Source organism: Falco peregrinus, chromosome 10 (genome assembly GCF_023634155.1).
Source record: "Falco peregrinus isolate bFalPer1 chromosome 10, bFalPer1.pri, whole genome shotgun sequence".
In the NCBI taxonomy this organism is placed as follows: Eukaryota; Metazoa; Chordata; class Aves; order Falconiformes; family Falconidae; genus Falco; species Falco peregrinus.
The window spans coordinates 29,438,410-29,459,356 of record NC_073730.1 but is presented as its reverse complement, the minus strand read 5'-3'; the positions used below and the strand labels follow the sequence as shown (position 1 = coordinate 29,459,356).

Genomic DNA, 20,947 nt, shown 5'->3' with positions numbered 1-20,947 from the left:
TTTACTTTCAGTAACAATATAATTTATTTTTGAAAGTAAATAAATCCACCTTTAATTATGTGATGGTTCTGGCAAAGAGAAGCAGCAGGTACAGTTGGTGAAGTATTTTCATTTGAGCTGAATTTCACACAGCTCCATGCAGATACAGTGCCAGAAACTTCTTGAATGTGTCTGGCTGAAAGCCATATATTCCAGCGGGCTTCTGCAGAGAAAAAGACATGGATGCTCAGTTTGCAGTGAAGTGATTAATGTAGACAAACAACGGCTTTAAATATGCTTAAACAAGACTTCAGATGCAGTAGCTTCCAAATTGCGCTCTCCCTCCCCAGATCGGTGTGTGTGCGGGTACTTCCACTGGTATATATAAACCTCAGCCGGCAGAAACCCTTTGCCCATCGAACTGAAGACGCCCTCCCAGCGTTACCGGGGCTGACAGCACTGTGCTCTATTTACTCCACAGCAAAGCTGACAGTTGCATGTAAGCACTTCCTTCATCAGAGCACGAGCTGATTTTAAACAAGCGTATCATGAGACGGTAGATTACAGATGGGGCTATCTTCATGCAGGAGTTCATATTAAACCCGGCATGCGGTTTGCATGCTACGTGGGACATCGGCACAACAAACACTCCCTGTCAGGAACACCTGCTTAAGTAAGAATGAGGCCAGTGCCTGTGTCAGGTCCCTTCAGCTGGTTTAAAACCTGAGCTGCAGCTCTACGGCAGCTCTCAAAACCTCCAGCAGAGGTGAAAGGGCAGCACTTCCAGCACCATTTCCCAAATTCTGCTTACCACAACAACTCTCTTCTTGACTTCTGGGATACACTGGGCTTTTTCATACAGATTCTGATCAGAGTCAATCCAGACTAGATTTTTTATACCATCATTAGAGACAAGGTCTGTTGTATTTAACTGGAACACCATGAACTGGAATTGCTGGCCATCTGTGCCAATGCTTTGCACCACTACTGGCTGCTCCAAAACCTTGGGATCATTCTAGGAAAGAAGGTGGAGGGGGGGAAAATGTTTAAGAAGGCAGCTACTACAGAAATTGTATGAGTACTTGCTGATTCTGCATCTTCTACTCAGTTTAAAGCCAAGATTTTAATAAACGTATTGTTACCTTGCCCAGAAAATTACTCTAGTCAAACAAGTTTTGAATGTAGATTTGGTATTTTAATTAAAATTCTTCCTTCAGCCAGCAATGAAGAATCAATTTACATACTGAACTGTGGGATGGGTTAAGAGTTTTACAGTTGAACTTGCTCCCCAGTTCCTACCCATTACCACTCCAGTGCATGTCACATCACGAACACGCTCATTGCTGAGCGACGGTTTTCTGGATCAGCAGACATCAGTAACCATACCTGAAGGTTAGAGTTAGACCTCTGGACCGGGAAGCTCAGATCTGAAAACTACTGTAACATGCCACAGCAAGGGAACTTCACGACTCTTTCCACTAGCTGCAGCACTAGAGAAAGAACAAAGGCCGAGCAAGTCAGCAGCAGCCTCCAATACGTACCCCGTACAGCACCTTAGCCTTTGCCAGCGCATTGCCAAAAGCAAACATCAGCATTTTAGCACGAAGTTGTTCTGGTCTGAACCTGTTAGTACGAATGTTGGCCGATTCCAGGAAGAACAGAGTGTGAGGATGAGGGTACGGATAACCATCTCTAAAACCTAAATGGCAGATAATCATGTCAGAAATCGCTCAGTGAGAGACTGCACAACCCATGTTTTCTCCCATACCTTCAGGAACGGTTAAAAGTAATTTGCTGGGATTTAAGTTCTCCTCCACAGTCCTACTTCGGCCACAACATACTCACCCGCCACAGGTCTGGCGTGCTTGCACTGCAGACCCTGTGCCCGGCTCCTCTTCCCCTCATTCCCATACACTCGCTACCCACACAGGTGTCTCACAGAAGGGGAAGGACTCCAGGTTAACCTGAACACTTAAGTCTGACAGAAAATTATTATCTATGGCGAGATTTACCTGTATCGTTGAGCTCTTTGTACACATGCACTTCCTGAAGATCAATTGTAGGAGAGATGGGATAAAAAGTCTCCAGAACGTGTTCTGCAGTGGCCACTATCTCCTCCTTGGAGGCTACTGGTGGTATTGGGGTCATAGAGTTCATAAGTATTCCATTCAGGCCGCGGACCTGAAGGAGAGTGGATCCTGGGGAGGGAAATTAGGCTACAATCAAACACTGCTGAAATAAGATCAGGGAAAGACATATGTTTCCTTTTGGGCAGCAGCATTCTAGCAAGTCATTGTCCTGCAAGGCTCGCTCTCTTCCTCTCACCTTCAAACTCATCTTAAATAGTAGCTCAGCTGCAGGTTCTTCTTCTAAAATACCAATGTTAATTACTGATGTTAGTTTCTTAACTAAATATACTCAGAAAAAGAACAGTACGGATTTTGGACATAAAAAACCCCAAACCCAAACCAATCAGTTCTAAGAACCGGTTCTCTTCTCCCACCATCTTGTCGATATTGTTTAACACCCTAACAATGTCCTCGGGGCAAGTATCCTGCCATCATCCAAGGCTGCCCATGCTTACAGCACTACTTTAAACTGAAAGAATTACTTGGTTCCAGAAATTGTTTCATTTGCTCTAAGTCCTCAGCCTTAAAGCTAGCAGCTTTGTTACCCCTCATATTAATGAAAACAGATAAACCCTTCCACCACAGAAGCAACTAACCTCTTTCCCACATAGCTGCTACCTTGTAGTTTCTAGCCAACATTCTTTTAGTTAGAGAAGGGTACTTCGCAGACATTAACCGACATAAATGCACCAAGTCTTCAAACAGTACTGGGCTTTAAAATGAGGAGAGAAAAAAAACCAAGTTATATAAAAAACACAATCATAATGGCGGGCAGATGCTTCTGGGACATGAATGCTCTAATGTTACTGTATGCAAAACATACAATAGCATAATGTTTCCAAACAGTTAACACAGATTTTGGATTAATATCCCACACACCAATCCTTTTCCAAGTTGGCAGAAGTAATGCTTACCATTAGTTATTTAAAAAACTGACATTGCACATCAGTTAGAAGTAGACCTCAAGCTGAAACAGACTGCGGCCTGTGAGGAGCTTTAACGAAGAGTATGTGTTTACATTGGTCCTAGTATCAATACTCAGAACCGGGGCTTGGTTTTTCGTGTTCCTGTTGTTTGTTTTACAAGTTGACAACCTGATACAAAGCCTGCAGCAGTTGAATCTCTCAACAATAGACTTTAAGTATGAATCTTCTTTGCAGTGCTAAAATCCCTGGTTCTTAAGTCACCTGCTTGACGACCGGCTTATCCTAAAGCCATAACCACGCAGCAGAATGGTCTTCCCTGTGACTGAGGACTTACCAATAATACTCTCTCCTGGGAACAACTTCTGTCGTGTGCCAGAGCCGTGCATGTGAGACTGCACGCTTTACCCCCTCCTCATAGTCCTCCAGCTGGTGAGCCGGGTTGTCAAGGATGCTCAGCACCGATGGTGGCAAACCTTCCACCAGCTTCGTCTTGGTGAGCCACTGCGCTTGCCGCACTCCTTGAAACAAAACCCAAGAGCAGAGGTGTTAGGGAGCCCGGGGGGCAGCGGGCTGGCAGCGCCCTTAGGCGGGGCAGGCCGTTCCCCGGCCGGGTTTATGGGCTGTGTGAGGAGAAGCCCTGGCTGGCGGAGGAGGGCAGGTGCTTGCACAGGCCGCGCTGGGGCAGGGGGCCCGGGCCGGGGCCGGGGCAGGCCGGCCGGTACCTTCCAGCAGGCGGGCGCGCTGGTGGCAGATGTAGCAGCTGCGCTCCTTGTAGAGCGGCATGTCCTCGTAGCGCGGCCCCCGCGAGTGCCAGCGGTCATGCCAGCCGCGGTCCCAGCGTGGGAAGCGCGGCCGGGCCAGGCCGGGCATGAAGTGCTGCCGCCCCGCGTACGTGATAGTGTCCAGCTCCACCTGCTCCCGCACCGGCCGCCGCTCCACCCGCTGGGCCAGCACCTCCGGCGGCGGCCCGCGGGTGGTCCAGGGCGTCCGCGGCAGCGGCCCGCGGTGGCGGCGCGGCGCGGCACGGGTGAGGATGCCGCGGGTGAGGGCGCCGCGCCCCCGCACCGCCGCCGCCACCGCCACCCGCCTCAGCACCACGAGCCCCGCCGCCATCCTGCCGCCCCTTCAGCGCCCGCCCGCCGCCATCTTGGCGCGCGCGGCACGGCGGGAGCGCGGCGGGGTAGCTCACGCCTCCCTGCCCCCTCCCCTCCCGGGTGACTGACGGCGACGGCGACCAATGGCGGGTCGGCACCCCGCCGTCAGGGAGGGTCGGCAAATTGCCCGGCGGCGGTGTCTTGCGGGGCGGGGCGGCGGGTGAAGGGCAGGTGCCATGTTGGTAAGTCAGGAGGCGGGCGGGGAAAGCAGCTCCGCTCCCGCAGGGGTGGGGATAGTTGAGAGACCGGCCCTTGGCGGGCGGCTGAGGGGCCGCTGGCCGCTGTGTGGGGCTGGGCTCGTGTACGCGCAGTGAGCGCTCGAAACTCCGTGAGTGTGGCCAGCCCCGAGCCGGGGGGGTCGGGGGTCCCTCTGTGTCGCCTGCGGAGGAGCTGAGGGGGCTCGGGGCCCGGAGCCGGGGCCGCCTATCCCACTGGCTCCCCCACTGTGGAAGGCCGGGCCGCCGCCTCCTGGTTCCCTTCTCCCCCTGCCGCGGTTAGAACACGCTTGTGTTGCGGGGGTGAAGGTCAGTTAATTAATTCACCTTGAAAATGAAGCTGCTCTAAGTGCTAAGTGTTCTCTTCCTCAGCTTTGTCACCCGTGGCTTGTAATTTCCTCTGAACTGCCTTTTGTGCAACCGCGTGGGGAACAGCGTTAAGCCTCGTGTAGGAATAGCAAAGCCACCAGAAGTGTGTGTCGTGGTGGGGGTTTGGGGGGTGTTCGGTAGGTACAACTGAAAAGGAAGGGGTGTAAAGGATAAAAATGGCACTGCCAGTGTTTCATGCCCTCTTTTGTGTGTCTGTGTTTAAAGCCAGACTCAAATCCCCTCATAACAGGAGCGTGTGTTTGCTTGTAGGCTCGGCTCTGAAGCCCACCTTGAGCTCGCCGCCCTCCCTCCATTTTAAAGCTGTGCTCTGTCAGGCCGCATCTCCGTTGGGTTCTGTTACTCCTTCTCACGGGCCGAGCAGCAGATTTATAAGATGTTTCTGCTCCGCGTGACCAAGCTGCGCTTTTGTAGGAAATCACCGCAGCAGAACGAGCAGCATGAGGGTGCGCCTGCTGCTGCTGCTGGAGGTGGCTTTGGCTGGGCAGCCTGCCTGAGATTGGGCTGGGGTCTGCTGTGGAGCTCTGGGCTGCGACGTCTGGCATTCCTGTGCCAGGCAACGCAGAGGCATTGAGCACTTGAGCAAAAATGGAGTGTTGGAGGCACCAGATCTGCTCACAGGTTTTCAGTTTTTCCCAGTTCCCAGAGATACACATGCAAGATGCTTGAGAGAGATTTTCTTAGTCCTTCTCCAAATAATGCTCAGCTGATGAGCACGTGCTGCTCTTCATTGTACTGTTTTTGATGCGGGGCTTATGTTTTGCAGACAATGAGTGGAAATGAGCACGACTGGCTGGCTCTCAAACCCCAGGAACCTTCTCCATCCCAGTGCTGCGGCAGCGGCTGCAAACCCTGCATCTATGATGTGTATGAGAAGGAGCTTGCACAATGGGAGAGGGCCAAAGCAAAGCAAGACAAAAGCCTTCTCATAGAAAAGAAGGAGCAGGTCAATTTATCTTTATCGCATCCTAGAGCCTGTGCTTTGATCGTACTTGTTAGCGTGTGGGGTTGTGGTGATGGGCGAGGGAAGCAGCAATAGATTAAAGTGGTGCCTTAAGAGAAGGCTGTAAACGCAATTCCCCAAACTCTGCCTTCGCAGCCACCCTCCCCCTTGCCCGCTCTCTCCCTGCTGTAATGTGATTTTCCAAGTGTCGAGTTCGCCCTGGTGTCGCATTACAGCCCTGGGTATGCAGCTTCTCCTTGCCTGGGGTACCCCAGCCAGCCTCTCTGGAAAGTGGGAATAGGTGAAAGGTACAAAGAATCACAATTTTCTCTGACAGTTTCCTTGGAGAAGCTGTGTTTTCCTGACCTTTTTCAGGTTTTTTCCTGATTGTTAGACTCTTACGCTGAGGATGAAAAAAGCTGCATTGTGCGTGGTGGAGTAGTTGTCTTCAGAGCATAATTTTTAAGCTTGTCGGTGCCCTTTTACATAGGATTAACTATGCCGGGTCAAGCAAAAATGATCGGTGTTGAAACAGCTAACAATATTTCCTATTCACAGTGGTCATCAGTAGGTTTGAAAGTTGCCCCCAGAGCAGCGCTCAGCTCTTTTAGGAGCATTATCTCTGTTTGTTTCCAAACATGAGAAGATGATTGCAATGAGTCATAATAGGATGACCTTGTTCTGAGGTGTAAAAATTGTAATTTAAAAAAGGGGAGCAAGGGGGGAAATGCAGGATCCCAAAGTGTGTGCCGTGGAACATGATAATGAATCAGCAGAGAGCTGAAATTTGCGCTGGGCCCCAGCATTTAATACACGTTCTTCTGGAGTCCTGAGTATCTCTGGCACTAAATGAGCACACACGTTTGCTTCCAAAGAAAAATGAAATAATAAAAGGCACCATCTAACCAAGTAATTATTTATTGTTGTTCTTGCAGAGCAATAATTCAGAACTGAATCCAGATACATTTACTGCATTCAGCATAAGCTCGGTGGAGCAGCTAACAGAGGACACCTACCAGTACAAATTTGAATTACCGGGAAATAGCAGTCTGCGATTGAGTTTAGGACAACATATCGTGTTAAGGTATTGTTCTCTGTGCTAGTTAAACAGTCTGCATTATGTAACCTAATACGTAGGTTTTCGTCAATAGACAAAGGCTTCATACCAGGCAAATCATAATTTCTATACCTCCGCAGTGACACAGATGAAAGAACTTGTGAGCTTGCTAGCTCTACTAATTTTATGGTAAAAGCCATTCCAAAGCTGTATTTTTATTCAGCATTATCCTTGCGTCGGTGGGTCAGAAAGAACGAGGTGTGATTAAGAAAATCCATTTGCAGAAAGAAAGACTCAAAGAATAGATGCTACAACAGATGATTTACTCCAGCATGTTGGAATGAAGACAATGAGCTGCACTTACCCCAGTGCTTGATATTTTATGCCCTGTATTTTGGGGTAACTCAGCCCTGGGGGTGTAGCCCCGAGTGTCCAGGCATTTCCTGACTGATTTCTGGCAAAACAACCCTCCTGTGTAGTTTATTGCTTGCCCAAAACAGGCCACTTGGGAAAAGTTTATGTCTCTGTCAGCCATCTGTGGTGATCATTGCCACACAGAAAAAGTCATGTTATGATGCCATTGATCTGTATCTGTTGACGTTATTTGTACGTTAACAGCTGATGTATACGGCTGGCTGGCTACTGAAAATACACGCTTCTCCCTTCAGCCATCTCTCATAATGCAGCAGAGGAAAAGGTTCGGTCACTTCAATCAATTACCATAGTGAGTAGTAAAGAGTGGGGTGGATGTATGCTATGGAGAGAGACGACTTACAGGAAAATACAGTGTATATTGACAAAACCTCAGGTCAAGGCTGTGTCCTAGCTTTCATTATTGAATTAGGAGATGCTGTCTGAACACAGAAACAGAAAGTAGATCCCAGCCCAAAAGGGGTAGCAAACTTAATTGTGAAAGCATTTTCTCTCCCCTTTGCCACTCTTGTGTGTTGGCCGTTTCTCACAAAACAGCTCAAACATCCTTCTAGGGGTGTGTCCAAGAGCTGAATCGTGGTACAGCTGGGGCCACCACCAGGAAAACAAAAGGTGCATTTAGCCTTTATGTTCCCTCTGGATTTTTACCTCTGGAAGGGAAATTTTTTGCATCTGTGCACAGGCTGGGCCACTGGGAAGAGACCTGCTGCCTCCCTCATCTCCCCAGAGAACTGCAGAAGTTTGGTAATACCCGTCAATGACCCAAGTCACAGTGGGTTCCTGTATTTCTCTTCTCAGAGGAGTGGTGAATGGTTTGGAGGTCCAGCGAGCCTATACTCCGATTAGGAATGCAGAAGGTTACTTTGAAGTTTTAATGAAAGTAAGTAAGCCTGTACAGTATGGATTAGAGTCTAAGGTGCCAGGGACTGTTTTCTTCTGGAACCAGGCACGCTGTCAGCACTTCAAGTGAGACTCTCTCAAATCCCTCATGGACTGTTCCCGTGTTGTTTTGAAGCAGTTGTGCTTTGCTGATAAAAATTGTAGTTTTCCCCACAAAACTGAAAGCAGAGGAAAGTGACACACAAACAAGTGCTTTGTGGCATAACCCCTCCCTGTTAAGCGCTTGGGAGAGCCTCTTGGGAGCCCAGCAGTCACCAGTGCAGAAAGAGGTGCCCATTCAACTTCCCTGATTTCATTTTGTCTTTTCAGTCTCTTTGAAGTCTCACCCAGTTGTCAGCCCAGTTGAAGCACTGATTTTGGGAAGTCTTTGCTCAACCCTTACCCTCCCCCCTGTATTTTACTTTAAGAATGCACCTCAGAAAAAAAAGCCAGTTTAGTTAAAAATGTTGATATACGCTAGGCAGCTGTTTCCGGTTTGTGGGCAGGGGTCTGGAGCTGCCTGAGTCTGAGAGGGTCCCCATGGCAGAGAGGTGACCCACAGGCACAGGCTGCACTTCTTGGGGTGACAGAGTCCCATTTTGTATGGATGTTCTGGCCCTTCTGGAGGCCACCACAAAATACTGGTTGAATTCAAAAGAGTTTTATAGGAGAACTTGACTAGAAATTTGTCTGAAGAAAGTCTGCAAGGCCCTCATAAGTGATTACTTTGGTGAATAACGATTTGAAGAAAATTCTTCCGATACTGCGTTAGTATGTCACTAGTGATGCCTCAGGGCAGACACAGACTTCAGTATAGGTGTGAAATTCAGAGGGCTGGGTATCCCAGGTGGCTTGCAGAGAATGACTGCTTGTCATCCACCTGTCTTCCAGGATTTCACATTTTTGGGGTTTATTATGCATTATATGTTCAAACACAAACGCTGTTCTTTAGAAAAGCATACAGCTTCTATAGGACACCTGTGGGAGGGTCATTTCACCATTCTTGTGGCAATTGGTGTGTGGTAGGGGAGAGAAATGCTGCATTTGAGTTGTGTTAATAGGATACGTTCACAGGATGACTGTGAAATTTCACGTATACTTGCTTATTACTCACAGGTTTTGCATTTCAATAATAATAGTAATGATTGTAATGATACCTTTCCTTTATATAGAACCTTTCATCCCAAAGGGAGCTATAGTTATTCTCTGGCAGTGACAAAAGCGGTTGGTAACACCCAGTGCAAAGCAGCCATTTTTATAACTCACTCTGTAGGTTGTGGTATATTTCACACTATTCAGGCAATTTTGGAAAGTACTGTATTATTATTATTATTACTATGCAATCCAAGCACTGTTCAGACCCTTCTGTGTCTTGTTATTATAGCATTGCATTTGTGATACTACAGTTAAGAGTGAGGGAGTTGCCATTTACAGACCATAACCCTCTTTTTGAGTGATTTTATAATGTTAGGGTTTCTCTCTATGTAAGACTGGGTGTAGAAGTTTTCCCCTAGGAGATAATTATTTTTTCTTTTTATTTAGAAAAATTCATTTTAAACCCACTCAATCACTTCTCACTTCAATTTTTGGAAGTAATTTTGGTCAAAGAAGGATTGTTTTAGTTTCCATTACTTTGGTCCATTGGGAATAGGTAGTAAGTGGGGCTGAATTTTCTGCTTTTGCGTTGGGTTTCTGTACATATTTGAAGAAAGTACGTATAAAATACTGCTCCTTTGATGCAACTGCATACTCTTTGCGTGAGACTTGGTACCTGCCCAGAGCCCTCTGAACATGTTTCTGACAGTAACTCAGAGCCTGGATGTGTGTATGTTACACATTTAGCTTGTGAGTGTAACAACTGGTGCTAATAGTTCTTCATACTTCAGGTATCTTACTTAAGTGCAGTTGTTAGGAGGGGAGGAGCATCTGCACTCTTTATTAGCTGACATTGCTTGCAAGCATGATCACTCACTTTTTCTTGGCTTCGTTGTGGTTCACCAATTTTGTTTGCCTGCAGTGCAGCTTGGTGGCCAGCCAAGGCACTGGGGTGTGCAGCTGGGCTTCTGTCCAATGTGTGTGCAGAAAACACCCCAAAACACACTTCCTTTGTATGGGTTAGAGTCTTCGAAGGCTTAAATCACATCCCATCTTTTGACCTCTGGTTGTGTTGCTTTTTCTCAGGCTTATCAATGGCATCACCTCTGTGCAGGACCAGCTGTCTGCCACAGCTGTTGGGCTTATCTGCTCTTGCTCTTTGGACTAGCCCTTATTCTCTGGTCAGATCCCATGGTCTGTGGCTATTCTTCTGCTGACGTTTGTTCTCGTTAACCATAAAGTGGTTATACATAGGTGGCTTAGATATACATACAGCACATAGCAACAAGACTGCTTGGATAAGCCCTTCATTTTCCAGCCTCTCCTTGCTTCTCTGTTTCTAGCAAGCACTGACCATTTCTCATCAGTCATGATGAGGTTAGCATTCCTGCAGGCAAAAGCATAGATAATATTGTTTGTGCCTGGTAGAAAGTAAGGCAGCTTTTTGCTAACGTTTTTTCTTCCATGAGGCCCACATTAGCATATCTTTTTGAAAGTGTGAAGGCATCCCTTAGCATCCAGATGATCTGTTCTGAAAACAAGAGTTTTATAAATGAGAAACCTGACTTTGGGTCACTAATTGTATCAACACAGCATCTGAGAGACTGAAATAAAGCAAGAACTATTCAGTGTTTATATAACTATCAGTAGCCAGAGGGCATTTCCAGACCCCGTACCCAGAGATCTGGAGAACAGTTGAAGGCTTGGACTGTGCTTTGCATGCAAGACACTCTTCTCTGTGTGCTTTGTAAGCAAGAACTCCGATAAGCTTTTTCCAGTTTTGGAAATTCAGACTGCATAAGAGTGGGTTGTGTTTACATTGTAGTCAAGCTGGAATGGATCCAATATGATTTAATTTAAATGTCTTTGTTTTGGGTATAACTTTGAGTTATTTTTCAAACAGAATGATCTTTCTTTCTTTTTAAATGCATGAAATGGTTTTTTTTGTCCCCTTCTTGTTTTAGATGTAGATAACTTTATAATTGACTTTAAGCTGGGAAACTTTCCAACAGAGTGTAATTATTCTTTTCTTTTGCGCAATGTTTTTTATTAGTGCTATGAAGCTGGGTTAATGTCACAATACATAAAAACGTGGAAAAAAGGAGACACGGTCTTTTGGCGTGGGCCGTTTGGAGGGTTCCCGTATCGACCTAATAAGGTTAGTTCCCTAAGAGACATAGGATGTTTCCACTTGTGGCAGCTAGCTTTGTTTAATACTCTAAAGGGAAGACATCAATCTGATTACTGTTTTCATGATTATTTTAGGTGCTTCCTGGGTTACTGTACAGTGCTACCACATTAGCAGTCAACTGGAGAAAATACACATTACTGAACTGCAGAATAGTTAAGAAGGAAGAGGAGAGGGAAGTAGACAGGAGACTGGAAAATACTAGCAGGGTGCTCTGTTCTTCACTTGCATTAGAAGTTCCTGGTGCCTGTAACAAACGGAATGTACTTTGCAGCAGCCATGAGTGTGGATCGGTTTTTGCCTTGTTTGAACCACACTGCTTTTTTGTGACTGAGCGCAAGCCTGAAGGGGAGTTGTTGATCTTTTTCTCTCTTGGGTATTCCCTGAACTGTAGCAGCTCCAGTAAGGTGTCACGTCACCCAGCCACTCTGCAAATGTTGATCCCACCTGCTGATACCAGGCTCGCTGCAAAAAAAAAGCAGATCCAGTTTCAGGGGAAGGCTTCTCACACATACTAATTTGGTTACTTAATTCTGACCTTTCAAATGAGGAGCAAAATTGAAACACTGGTCATTATGTTTGATCCTAAAGCCTTGTTTTTTTCTCTCCCCCCCCCCCCCCCAAAAAAAAAAAAAAAAAAAAAAAAAAGAGAGAGAGAAGAAAAAAGGCTGTAAAATCCCAGTGGCCATGCTCCATGCAGAGCAATTGTGTTCTGCTTTCTGAAATACTCTCCCTGCTGTTTTAGGCTACTGTTCCCTTCTCTTCTTAAAAGTTTCCAGATAATCATTTGGGACAGAACATGACTGTCATGCCTAGAAGTGGCTGTCTTCAGGGGCTGTCTGGGTCATCTGTGTACATGCAGTTTGCAAAGCACCTGAACAATCTTTAAAACAACTTGCTGTAGAAGAACTGTTTATTATTTAGGAATTATAACGTAGGTCTTGAATATTAGTTTTGTAGTAAATTTTTCTTTTATGTCTTTGCTGGCAGTAGAATGGGACTCAGATTCAGGTAGATCAGATCCATTCACAGTAGCCTCTGAGGGTTTAATAGGGGTTTAAGTCCCAGTTCTGGCACTGCTGCGCTGGCTGCCAGCTGAGGAAAGCGCTAGGAACTGTCTGCCCTCCTACACACAGCACCTTACTGCCTGAACATCCCTGTCACGGGTAGAGTGACTGTCCCCTGATGCAGGTGGGAAGCACTATGTGTTGCTGGTATCTCTTTGAGAAAAGTGAGATAATGCACCGGGAAGATATGTGAATTAGGATGGAAAAGAAACCATTTCCTCCAGAGAACGTTCAGGATTGTATTTTGCAGCATCCAAGGTAAACACAGGGAGCATTTCCAGTGGGAGAACAACACACAGTGGGTCAACAGTGCAGCAAAATTGAAACTGAAATATAAATTAATTGAAATCAAGGCTAAAGTTAGGAGAAATTATTATATTTGGGTAAAATCCAGTTTCTTTAGATTGGTATATAAACCCTGGAAATGCTATCTGTAATCTTTTGCAGAAAAATACATTCTGAGATTTGAATTTACCAGCTCATGACCTTCTGATATGTTCTCTCTCAAGGGACACTTTATCAGTGTGGCAGCAAGGAGGAACTGACCATGAGCGCATCAGTCTCCAGTCACCACAGCTCATTTGAAATTCTCTGTTTTGTTGTTAGCATGGAGAACTCCTCATGCTGGCATCTGGTACTGGCCTCGCACCAATGCTTCCCATCCTCCAGTCTATAACAGATGATGAAGAGGATGAAACCTTTGTGACTCTTGTTGGTTGCTTCCATACCTTTGACAAAATTTATTTGAAACCACTTCTCCAGGATCTGGCTCGATACTGGAACATCAGAATATTTTACGTCCTAAGCCAGGTAAATAAATGGCACGTTCATGTGAGGGCTCTGTGTGCTGGATGAGCCTCTGCCTCCTCCGCTTTTCCATGAGCATGATCTTAATTCTTTCACAGTCATCGAGGCTATTTTGTGATCAAGTAGCCGCTGTTCTTAAATCTGCTACATATTCTCACACTGCTACTAGTCTGGAGAATTTCAGGGAAGTGACTGTCGCTGCTTGTCCCTCTTTACCTCCTTGGTAACTGTTCTGTTGGGATGGACCTGCTGATTCGTAGTTACTGTTGATTGCCCCCCACCACTTCAGGTGGTTGTTGCTGCACCTAAACATCTGTTTAGACTCACAGCAAATAAGCTCTTTCTTCTTTCATAATACCGGTGCCTTAATCTGTCCTTACCCTCCGTTCATGGCACATGGCTAGAGCTCTCTTCTTCTGGTATGCTAGCACCAATTCCCCAGCAATTATTTTTCCCAGCTGACCCATTTTTAAACTTTTTAAACTTGTTTCCTGCTCTGTAAAATTATTTTTTCTGCCAAATCCATGGGATGAGGGCATACCTCTCAGTGGTCTTACGTTTTGAGCAGTCTTTTTCATTTCCATTTGGTCCCAAAGTTGCCTGTGTTCTGCATGGGTTTGGTGGTTGAAAATTATTTCCCTCAGAAATGAGGATTCATTGCAGGCATGATATAGAAAGAATTATTAATGCTAAGGGAATGAATCCCATTGCCTTTTTAGTTTCTCAGATGAATCATTTTATGTATCTCTCATAGTGGATCTGCCTCATACATTATGTTCCACATATGGCCTCGACAAGTTGAGATTGGGTATAGGGAAAAGTACTTGTGACTTAAGCACCCCCTCAGCTGCTCTGTAGGAGTGTAACTGGTAATTGTCTCTGGTGACATAGCTTAAATACCCTTTTCAGGACAGTGCTGTCTCAAGAGCATGAGGAGGTCTTGAAATTCAATCAGTGAAGGGCAAGAAACCTACCTGACCCCTGTCAGTACTGTCTGCCCCACATGTACATCTCTCCCTTTCTTCTTTTAGCAGGTTTGTTGTAGTCCAACGCTGATTCGAGCATCCTCCCTTTTAGGATTATATATCTGTCTCAGTATTTCACTCTGCTGCCTGTCACCACCACATCTGAGGACCCTCTGCTTCTAATTAATAGCAGTAGGGGAGTCCCCACTGGATCTGATGCTATGGGATCTAACATTTCTCATGGGATCAGAGCTGTGTTTGCGGCAGGGCTGGTTTCTTTCAGTTTTGGTCGAGGGAGATGGGACTGAAAGAGACTTGGGGAAGGGGAGAGGCAATAGAGAGGAATAGACCTGGGACTTAGGACTTGGGAATAGAAAAGGTGCGCTGGGAAGTGGCTCTCAAAGGAGGAGGTTCTGCAGCGTTTGTTAGTGATAGTTATGCTCTGGTTTTGTTCAGTCCCCTCTGAGTGAGTGGCCAGGTCCCATGGCAGGGAAGGATTGGATGTGGGCTTTGGAAGAGGAAGGCAGCTCTCAGGAAGGGTCAGTTCTACCCAGATGGTGTCACAAGGGTGGAAAAACCTCCTGTGCAGTACTCTGAGGGGAGGAGGGAGATTCGGCTATAAGCAATCAATTGTCCTCTTTAACTTGGCCCACTGCAAACCTTTTGCCTTTTCAGGAAACTTCACTGGAAAAACTTCCATGGAGCTATCAGGAAAACACATTCACTGGTCGTCTCAATGAAGACTTGATGAAGACGATAATAAATTCCTGTCGAAGAAGACCATTTGTATTAATCTGTGGCTCTTCTGCATTCAGTGAAGATATGAGTAGATACTTGAAGGCTGTGGGAATTGAAGAAAATTCCTGTTTTGTCTTTTAGCAAGATATTCCTGACCTGAGGAACCTTAGGCCAAGGCTTAGACATCCTTGTTTCTCTGCAGACATTGCTCAAAATCAGTCATCTCAACAGACTGAGTTCCTTGTGCATATACTTTTTTAGGTCTTTGGATCAAATATTTTCCTCCAGTATGACTTTCACTCTTGAGTGTTTTAAGGAATGGGTGCCATTCCAGAGTGGCTGCCATGTGGTATGCCTCTCATACCTCAGGGAACAGCGTGGTAATTTTAATGGAAGTCTTCACAGGACATTTTGAAAGACATCTCGTAAGGGTACCGAGAAGCATCCAGGTACACAGCTTTGTTGTGTATATGTGTAGTATGAAGATAGGTGATGTGCTTCACAGTCCATGTTAGTTGCAGTGGTACTGTGCCCTGTGAGGTGTCTAGAGGAGAGACTTCATCCTCAGGGAGAAGCCTGCCTGGCCGAGGGAATAGCAGAGCACTGGCCCAGCACTCTGAAGTAGCTGGAGTTCATTTTGATTGTGTCATTGTCTTGCTGGGTGGTGCCAGGTGAGTCACTTCAACCTCTCAGTGCCTCAGTTGCCCCATTGTACACTAATACAGAGAAGGTGGCACTGATATTCTCTGAAAAGAACCTATGCATAAGGATGGAATTATACATGATGCCCAGTGAGGACTTAGGCAGGCTGTCCTCCTGTCCTAGCACAGCCTGCATTACCTACCCTGGTCCTTAAACCTTGAAATACTGCCTGGGGAGAGAAAGAGCATGTCCTAAAACTGAAAGAAAGTGTCTGGGTTGTAGCTGCTATCTGTCAGGGAGGATGGTTGTTTGCTTTCCATGTCCCCTAAGTGTTGTGTAATAGCCCTGGTTCATTAAATTGAACCTCTTTTCAAATAGACAGCTGTTTCTTTTTGTCACAGGACTCTCGCAGGTGCCCAAGGGGGGTTCCCTAAGCACACAAGAACACCACCTGAGGAGTGAAAGCTTCACAGGGCTTTGCTGGCGTGCTCCCCGGTGGGGCAGAGCCAAAGACCTGCCCTGGGATAGCACCCAGCCTAGGCACCCCAGCCCCTTCTTCCCCTTTCAGTCCAAGGTGGTGCTGCCTTTCCCCAGAGGTATCTGTTGTCCACTCTTTCACCTTCTTAGAAGACTGTGTTTACTAACTACACCTGCAAAAATGAAGCCTTTCTGCACACCTGTTTTTCTGTTCATGCCCAGCTGTGACAGATGATGTTATGCCTCATTTTTTACCTGTATCAAATGGTACACCTTGCACAAAGGAGATGTAGTTTAAGAGTTGCTCAACATAAGCAGTGTGCACTAAAATGATGGCTCTGATTCACGTGCCGGGAGGAAGCGTAGGTTCCCCTCGCATCAGTGAGATTTATCTCCAGTTACCAAATGCCTGGACTTAATCCAGTGTGGTCTCAGCCTTTATCAGGGCAAGGGCTGACACGAAAGCCATCTTCATAACCCAGAATAGGGTTCTGGCTTTTAATGCAGAGACATCTAGGGAAGTTGTGCACAGTAGGTCCAGGGCAAGCTCTCAACTCCCATTCAAACTGTGCTTCAGCCACTATAAGCCACCGTGTAGTGGAGGTGCTTCTGCATGGCATGGGGCTGGTAAAACAAGGAGTTTCTTTCTCTGGTTGCTCTCACTACTTTGGTCTTAGCTAGGAGCATGGAGAAAATATTTTCCTCAGATAGGTTTTCAGAGTATTACTTACTTACATACCTCTTGCTTTAAATATTCTGCCTTTCTGAGATTTCACTTAAAATCCACCCAGCCTTTTTGCAAAAGCTCGAGGTAAAACTTCACGCTCGCTTCAGAAAAGCGACGACTTTCTGTGTGAAAGCTGGGACTGTTCCTTTAAATGCAACCCCAATATGTCTGGGTATTTCAGCACATATGGGCCAGGATGGTTAAACCCTACCCAGCTGGTCTGGCCGTTCTGCCGAGAAGCCTCCCGTCTTTGTTCGTGGCTAAAAGGGAGGGTGGTGAGAGACGGAGCAAGCTGTGAATGCTGCGGGTTGCAATCCTGCAAAGGCAGGCTGCAGGCAGAGCGGGAGGAGGTGATGCATGCTGAGCCGGCAGCCCGGCTTGAGGTGCCAGAGGGGATGGGGGTCTTTGTGAGACATTCTCCATGGGGGAGACTATGTCCCTGGTAGTATGAACTCGAAGGCACCTTTAAACTACCCGTAGGCACTTTGTTCTCGATTTTCTGCCCTTCTCTCCCTTCCCCCTCCTGCCTTTTTGTCATTTCTCAGGCTGGCTGTCGCATGAGTCCCCTCTTCCCAACCTATCCCCATGGGGAGAGCCCCTTTCAGAGGCTTGTGTGGTGCTTCTGCAAAGGCAGGGACATGGGATGGAAAGGCAGGAGTGGTGGCAATTTCGTAGGGAAATGGTGGTGATGCTGTCAGTTATCAGGGGGGTTGAGGAGCTGGATGTGCATGAGCTCCCTGCAGTGGTGGGTGGCCACTGCCGGGCCTGGGCGGGGGCTCGCACCCTGCTGGGGCAGGGGAGTGCTGGCAGGGTGCTCTGGCTGCCCCCCAGGAAGCCCCCACCGCCTGTGCGGCACTGTGCTGGGGAGAGGGGCTTCGCTTTGCTTCCTTTCTTCTTCCTCATGTGCAGCCTAAATACCTTCTTAATTTTATCTCATTATTTTCTGCCGAAATAATTCCCATTTCTCCTGGGGACTGTATTTAAACCTTTGATCTTCTCTGAAGTCTCACAGTCCTGATCACATCCTTTCTATTTAAATGAATCAAATGTCTTTTTGACTCATGATTTCTAGATTAGCCCACAGAGGAATAGAGGCAGCTCTGGTACTGCACACCTCAAAATCACCCACCAAGTCGCTGGTTGGAGCCAAAGTGCCCTGGGCTGATCCAGAGCACCTCCAGCCAGACTTCTGTGCCTGGCTCCTCAGCCCGCTTCCCTGCTGCATCTCGTCCTCCCCCTGCCTCCCTCTGCCCTCCTGCCCGGCTCTGCTGGCTGACAAGCGGCATTGCCTGGGCTCAGGCCCAGCCAGGGAATGGCCATCCCCAGGTCAGGAGAAGGGTGGATGTGCCGGCAGTCCCTGGATGCTGTCTCCTGGGAGGGGGAGCACAGCTGCTGTGCTCCACAGCCCCGGCCCCCCATCTCCTGGGGGTATCGCCAATGCAGAGCGCAGCTGGAGGGTTGGAAAAGAGTGGTCACGTAGGTACCGGTGTCCCAGTCACTGGCTCCGTGCTGCGATGTGCCTCAGCGCTGAGGCTGGTGCTGGAAAGGCTGGAGGATGGTTGTTGCTGGAGATGCTGCTCCATCGTGCAGTGATGTGGCCAGGAGGGCTGAGCACTCCTACCTGAGCCAGGACCGTGGTTATGGAAATGTCCTGGAGAGGCCCCTGCACCGCGGGCCATAGTGCCAGACCTCCCCTGCCTCTTCGCTGTGGGCTCTGGCCCTGCGTGTGTTTTACAAGGCAGGGGGACAGACCTCCTCTCCAAGCCTGTTAGGGAAGCAGCTAATTAAGCTCAGAAGTGTCCCTGGGAGGTCAGTAGGAAATGCGCCAGCATCACAGCAGTCTCCCAGAGCTTGCACTGGAGCAGGAGCTTTGCACAGTGCCTGGGGACAGGGAGTGCTGCCTTACTCCTCCTCGTTTGAATGTGTGCTTACTCCTGGTCTCGTGGGGTAACGTGGTGTCCAGTGCCCCAAGGACAGACACCCCGATGTCCCCCACCTCAGCAGGGCTCAAGATGGAGGGCTACTGGCTGGGATGCCCCAGCAGCCCTCAGCATGGCTCCAGCGAGGCCGGGCAGTGGGGAGAGAGTCTGAACAAATATTATTGTTGTTATTATTACCCATAAATATATGCAGGCACTTAACGACCTTGGCATGGAGCGTTTCCTGGCGATTCATGACCAGTTGGCGTTAATGGTCCTTAGCTGCACCTCGGGCCATCAGCTCCTCCCAGCCCATCATTAATCCACAGGAAATGTCTCAGGCATCGATCCTCATTGCTTAATTAATAAATGCAACTTGTCTCCCTGCCTGAGATTTAGAGATACTTGCTGCTTCTTTCCCTGCTGCCTTGAAGGTGACTTTTAGCACAGGTCCCTCACGCCAGGAGGCCCTTGTGGGTTTTTGTTTCCTGGCATTCATCTGGGTGTGGGCTATGGCAGCAGGAAAGCCTTTTCTCTCCTGGGCGGGAGGGAAGGAACTGAACCACTGCTGGATTTGGGGTTTCTCCAGCTAATGTGGCACAGCACAGGAGCACATCTTTCCCACCGAACGCAAAGGCTCGAGTACCTGCAGCCGAATGCATCCAAGAGCCTGGGCAAGAGGGAGTGTGAGCTGGCATGGAAGAACGTGGTAATTCTCCAAGGCTTTAGCAGGTTCTGTAATAGTCAATGTTTTTTGCCCATGAGTCACAATTCATCTCTAATCTTCCTTGGGGGAGGTGGGATTTGCTATCTTTAGTGTTCACGACTGCCGCTTTCCCAGGCTGAGCATCCCACTGAGCCTGGGTGCTTGCTGCAGGGATGCTGACCTGGCAGCCAACGTGGAGACGCCTGTTTCTCTAGCCTTTACCACCGGTTGGCTTTGTGCAGTGGGTGCCGCAGTATAAATCATGTTAATTCCTGAGGTGCTTTTCCACGGTAAGTCTGAAATTCCCATTTTGGTTCACTGGCTTGCCTGGCAAACTAAATTATTTTCATAGCCCCTTAAGGGCATATTGTCAGCCCAGAGTTACTGCTGTTATACACCATATCTGAAACATTAATATCTCCTCTAAATACAGTGTATTGACAAGGTATCTGGTATAGTGTAAATCCTTGGGACATTTGATCCAGATCATTAAAACTGAGTGAAGGAAGGGAGGAATAGATCAAGTTACCTTGCCGCTCTTAATTCAAACAAGCGATGAATTATTCATTCCGCTATTAATTCTACAGTCCTCCTGCTTTTTATTTATTTCTCTCTTTATGTATTTTTTTCCTCCCAGATAGACAGCTCTGAAAGGATGCTCGGGCACCAGTGAGGGGACATTTGCCTGCCAGAGGATGGGGTGCACAGGGCCGGGCTGCCTGACAGTACTGGTCATGCTGTGCGGGGCTCTTGGGGATGCTGCCGGCAGAGGTAAGAGCCCAGTCCCAGCTCCCAGAGATGACCCTAGGGCCAGATGGGCATCCATGGTCCCCAGGGAGGAGGGGGCTGTTTGTGGGTGCTGCAGTGGCTCTGGGGTGCAAACAGGTCCCAGCTGTTAGCCCGTGCAGGCAGAGGGGCTCCCTTGGCCTGGGGAAAGGAGCTGGGGTCTGCAGTTGCAGTGTGTGGCAGCAAGTGTGGGACACTGCTTTTGCTTGGTTTTCTGCTTCGCCCTTATTTTACTGAAGATTGCAAGTCGTGGTTGTCCTGTTGGGGTGTACAGGTGCTTTGCTGAAAGGTTTGTTAACTTTTGGAGTTGCATATGCCTTTGTAAATATATATACGCACACACAGAGGTATGCGCATATATATGTGTGTGTGAATGTATGTTTGTGTATCTGTGTACATAATAAACCTGTCACCTGGATAAAACACCTGTGGGGAGCAGGGCAGTGTTAGCACACCACACAGTAATTTGGGGGGTAGGGTGGGTCAGGTCAGCCCGGTAACTCGGCTAATGAGCAATACCCCTCCCAGAAAATGGCAGGGCCTTTCTCACAGAAGGGGCTCATGAGGAGCAAGTAGCCACCTCACTACCTGGTGCTGCCAGTTCACCCCACTGCCTGCACCCACCTGGGCTTTCCGGAGCACCCCCAGCCACCCAGCCCTTAATCCATCAGCCCGCCTGCACCGTGGGTGCTCGCCCCTCCCGTGGGCTCCCCTCTTGGATATTTATTT

The 20,947-nt window shown here is 47.8% G+C and overlaps 3 protein-coding genes across 7 annotated transcripts in view; 2 read left to right on the top strand and 1 right to left on the bottom strand.

The window, feature by feature from the left end:
• On the bottom strand, positions 1-4,190 carry MRPL37 (mitochondrial ribosomal protein L37). The gene is made up of 7 exons (XM_005232985.3): positions 3,757-4,190; positions 3,369-3,552; positions 2,705-2,820; positions 1,992-2,177; positions 1,521-1,678; positions 791-994; positions 1-202 (listed from the first exon to the last, which is right to left on the bottom strand). The coding sequence occupies exons 1-7, from the start codon at positions 4,145-4,147 to the stop codon at positions 125-127; spliced, it is 1,317 nt and encodes a 438-aa protein (XP_005233042.3). The 5' UTR covers positions 4,148-4,190; the 3' UTR covers positions 1-124.
• Positions 4,191-4,238: 48 nt separating this feature from the next.
• Positions 4,239-15,980, top strand: LOC101917448 (NADH-cytochrome b5 reductase-like). 5 transcript variants are annotated; one of them, XM_055815603.1, is made up of 7 exons: positions 4,243-4,370; positions 5,557-5,736; positions 6,669-6,817; positions 8,021-8,102; positions 11,250-11,354; positions 13,058-13,261; positions 14,899-15,980. In XM_055815603.1, the coding sequence occupies exons 1-7, from the start codon at positions 4,365-4,367 to the stop codon at positions 15,100-15,102; spliced, it is 930 nt and encodes a 309-aa protein (XP_055671578.1). In that variant the 5' UTR covers positions 4,243-4,364; the 3' UTR covers positions 15,103-15,980. The 5 variants fall into 5 exon arrangements, with proteins under 5 accessions (XP_055671576.1, XP_055671579.1, XP_055671578.1 ...); XM_055815601.1 differs by lacking the exons at positions 13,058-13,261; positions 14,899-15,980 and adding an exon at positions 11,462-11,997 and having other exon boundaries at positions 4,239-4,370; XM_055815604.1 differs by lacking the exon at positions 14,899-15,980 and having other exon boundaries at positions 4,241-4,370; positions 12,961-13,200.
• Positions 15,301-20,947, top strand: part of CDCP2 (CUB domain containing protein 2) — a 17,539-nt gene continuing 11,892 nt past the window's right edge. The window contains 2 exon segments of the mRNA XM_005232967.4: positions 15,301-15,410; positions 20,070-20,203. Coding sequence (XP_005233024.1) covers positions 20,128-20,203 — 76 coding nt within the window. The 5' untranslated portion in view covers positions 15,301-15,410; positions 20,070-20,127.

Bases quoted from the DNA above. Each gene is read 5' to 3' on its own strand.
- LOC101917448 (XM_055815601.1), top strand. The intron at 6,818-8,020 runs GTATTGTTCTCT...TTCTCTTCTCAG, and splicing joins GGACAACATATCGTGTTAAG to AGGAGTGGTGAATGGTTTGG. The intron at 8,103-11,249 runs GTAAGTAAGCCT...GTTTTTTATTAG, and splicing joins ACTTTGAAGTTTTAATGAAA to TGCTATGAAGCTGGGTTAAT.
- MRPL37 (XM_005232985.3), bottom strand. From the start codon at position 4,147: ATGGCGGCGGGGCTCGTGGTGCTGAGGCGGGTGGCGGTGGCGGCGGCG. The intron at 995-1,520 runs GTACGTATTGGA...CTTCTTTCCTAG, and splicing joins AGGCTAAGGTGCTGTACGGG to AATGATCCCAAGGTTTTGGA. The intron at 203-790 runs GTAAGCAGAATT...TTTTCTCTGCAG, and splicing joins TCAAGAAGAGAGTTGTTGTG to AAGCCCGCTGGAATATATGG.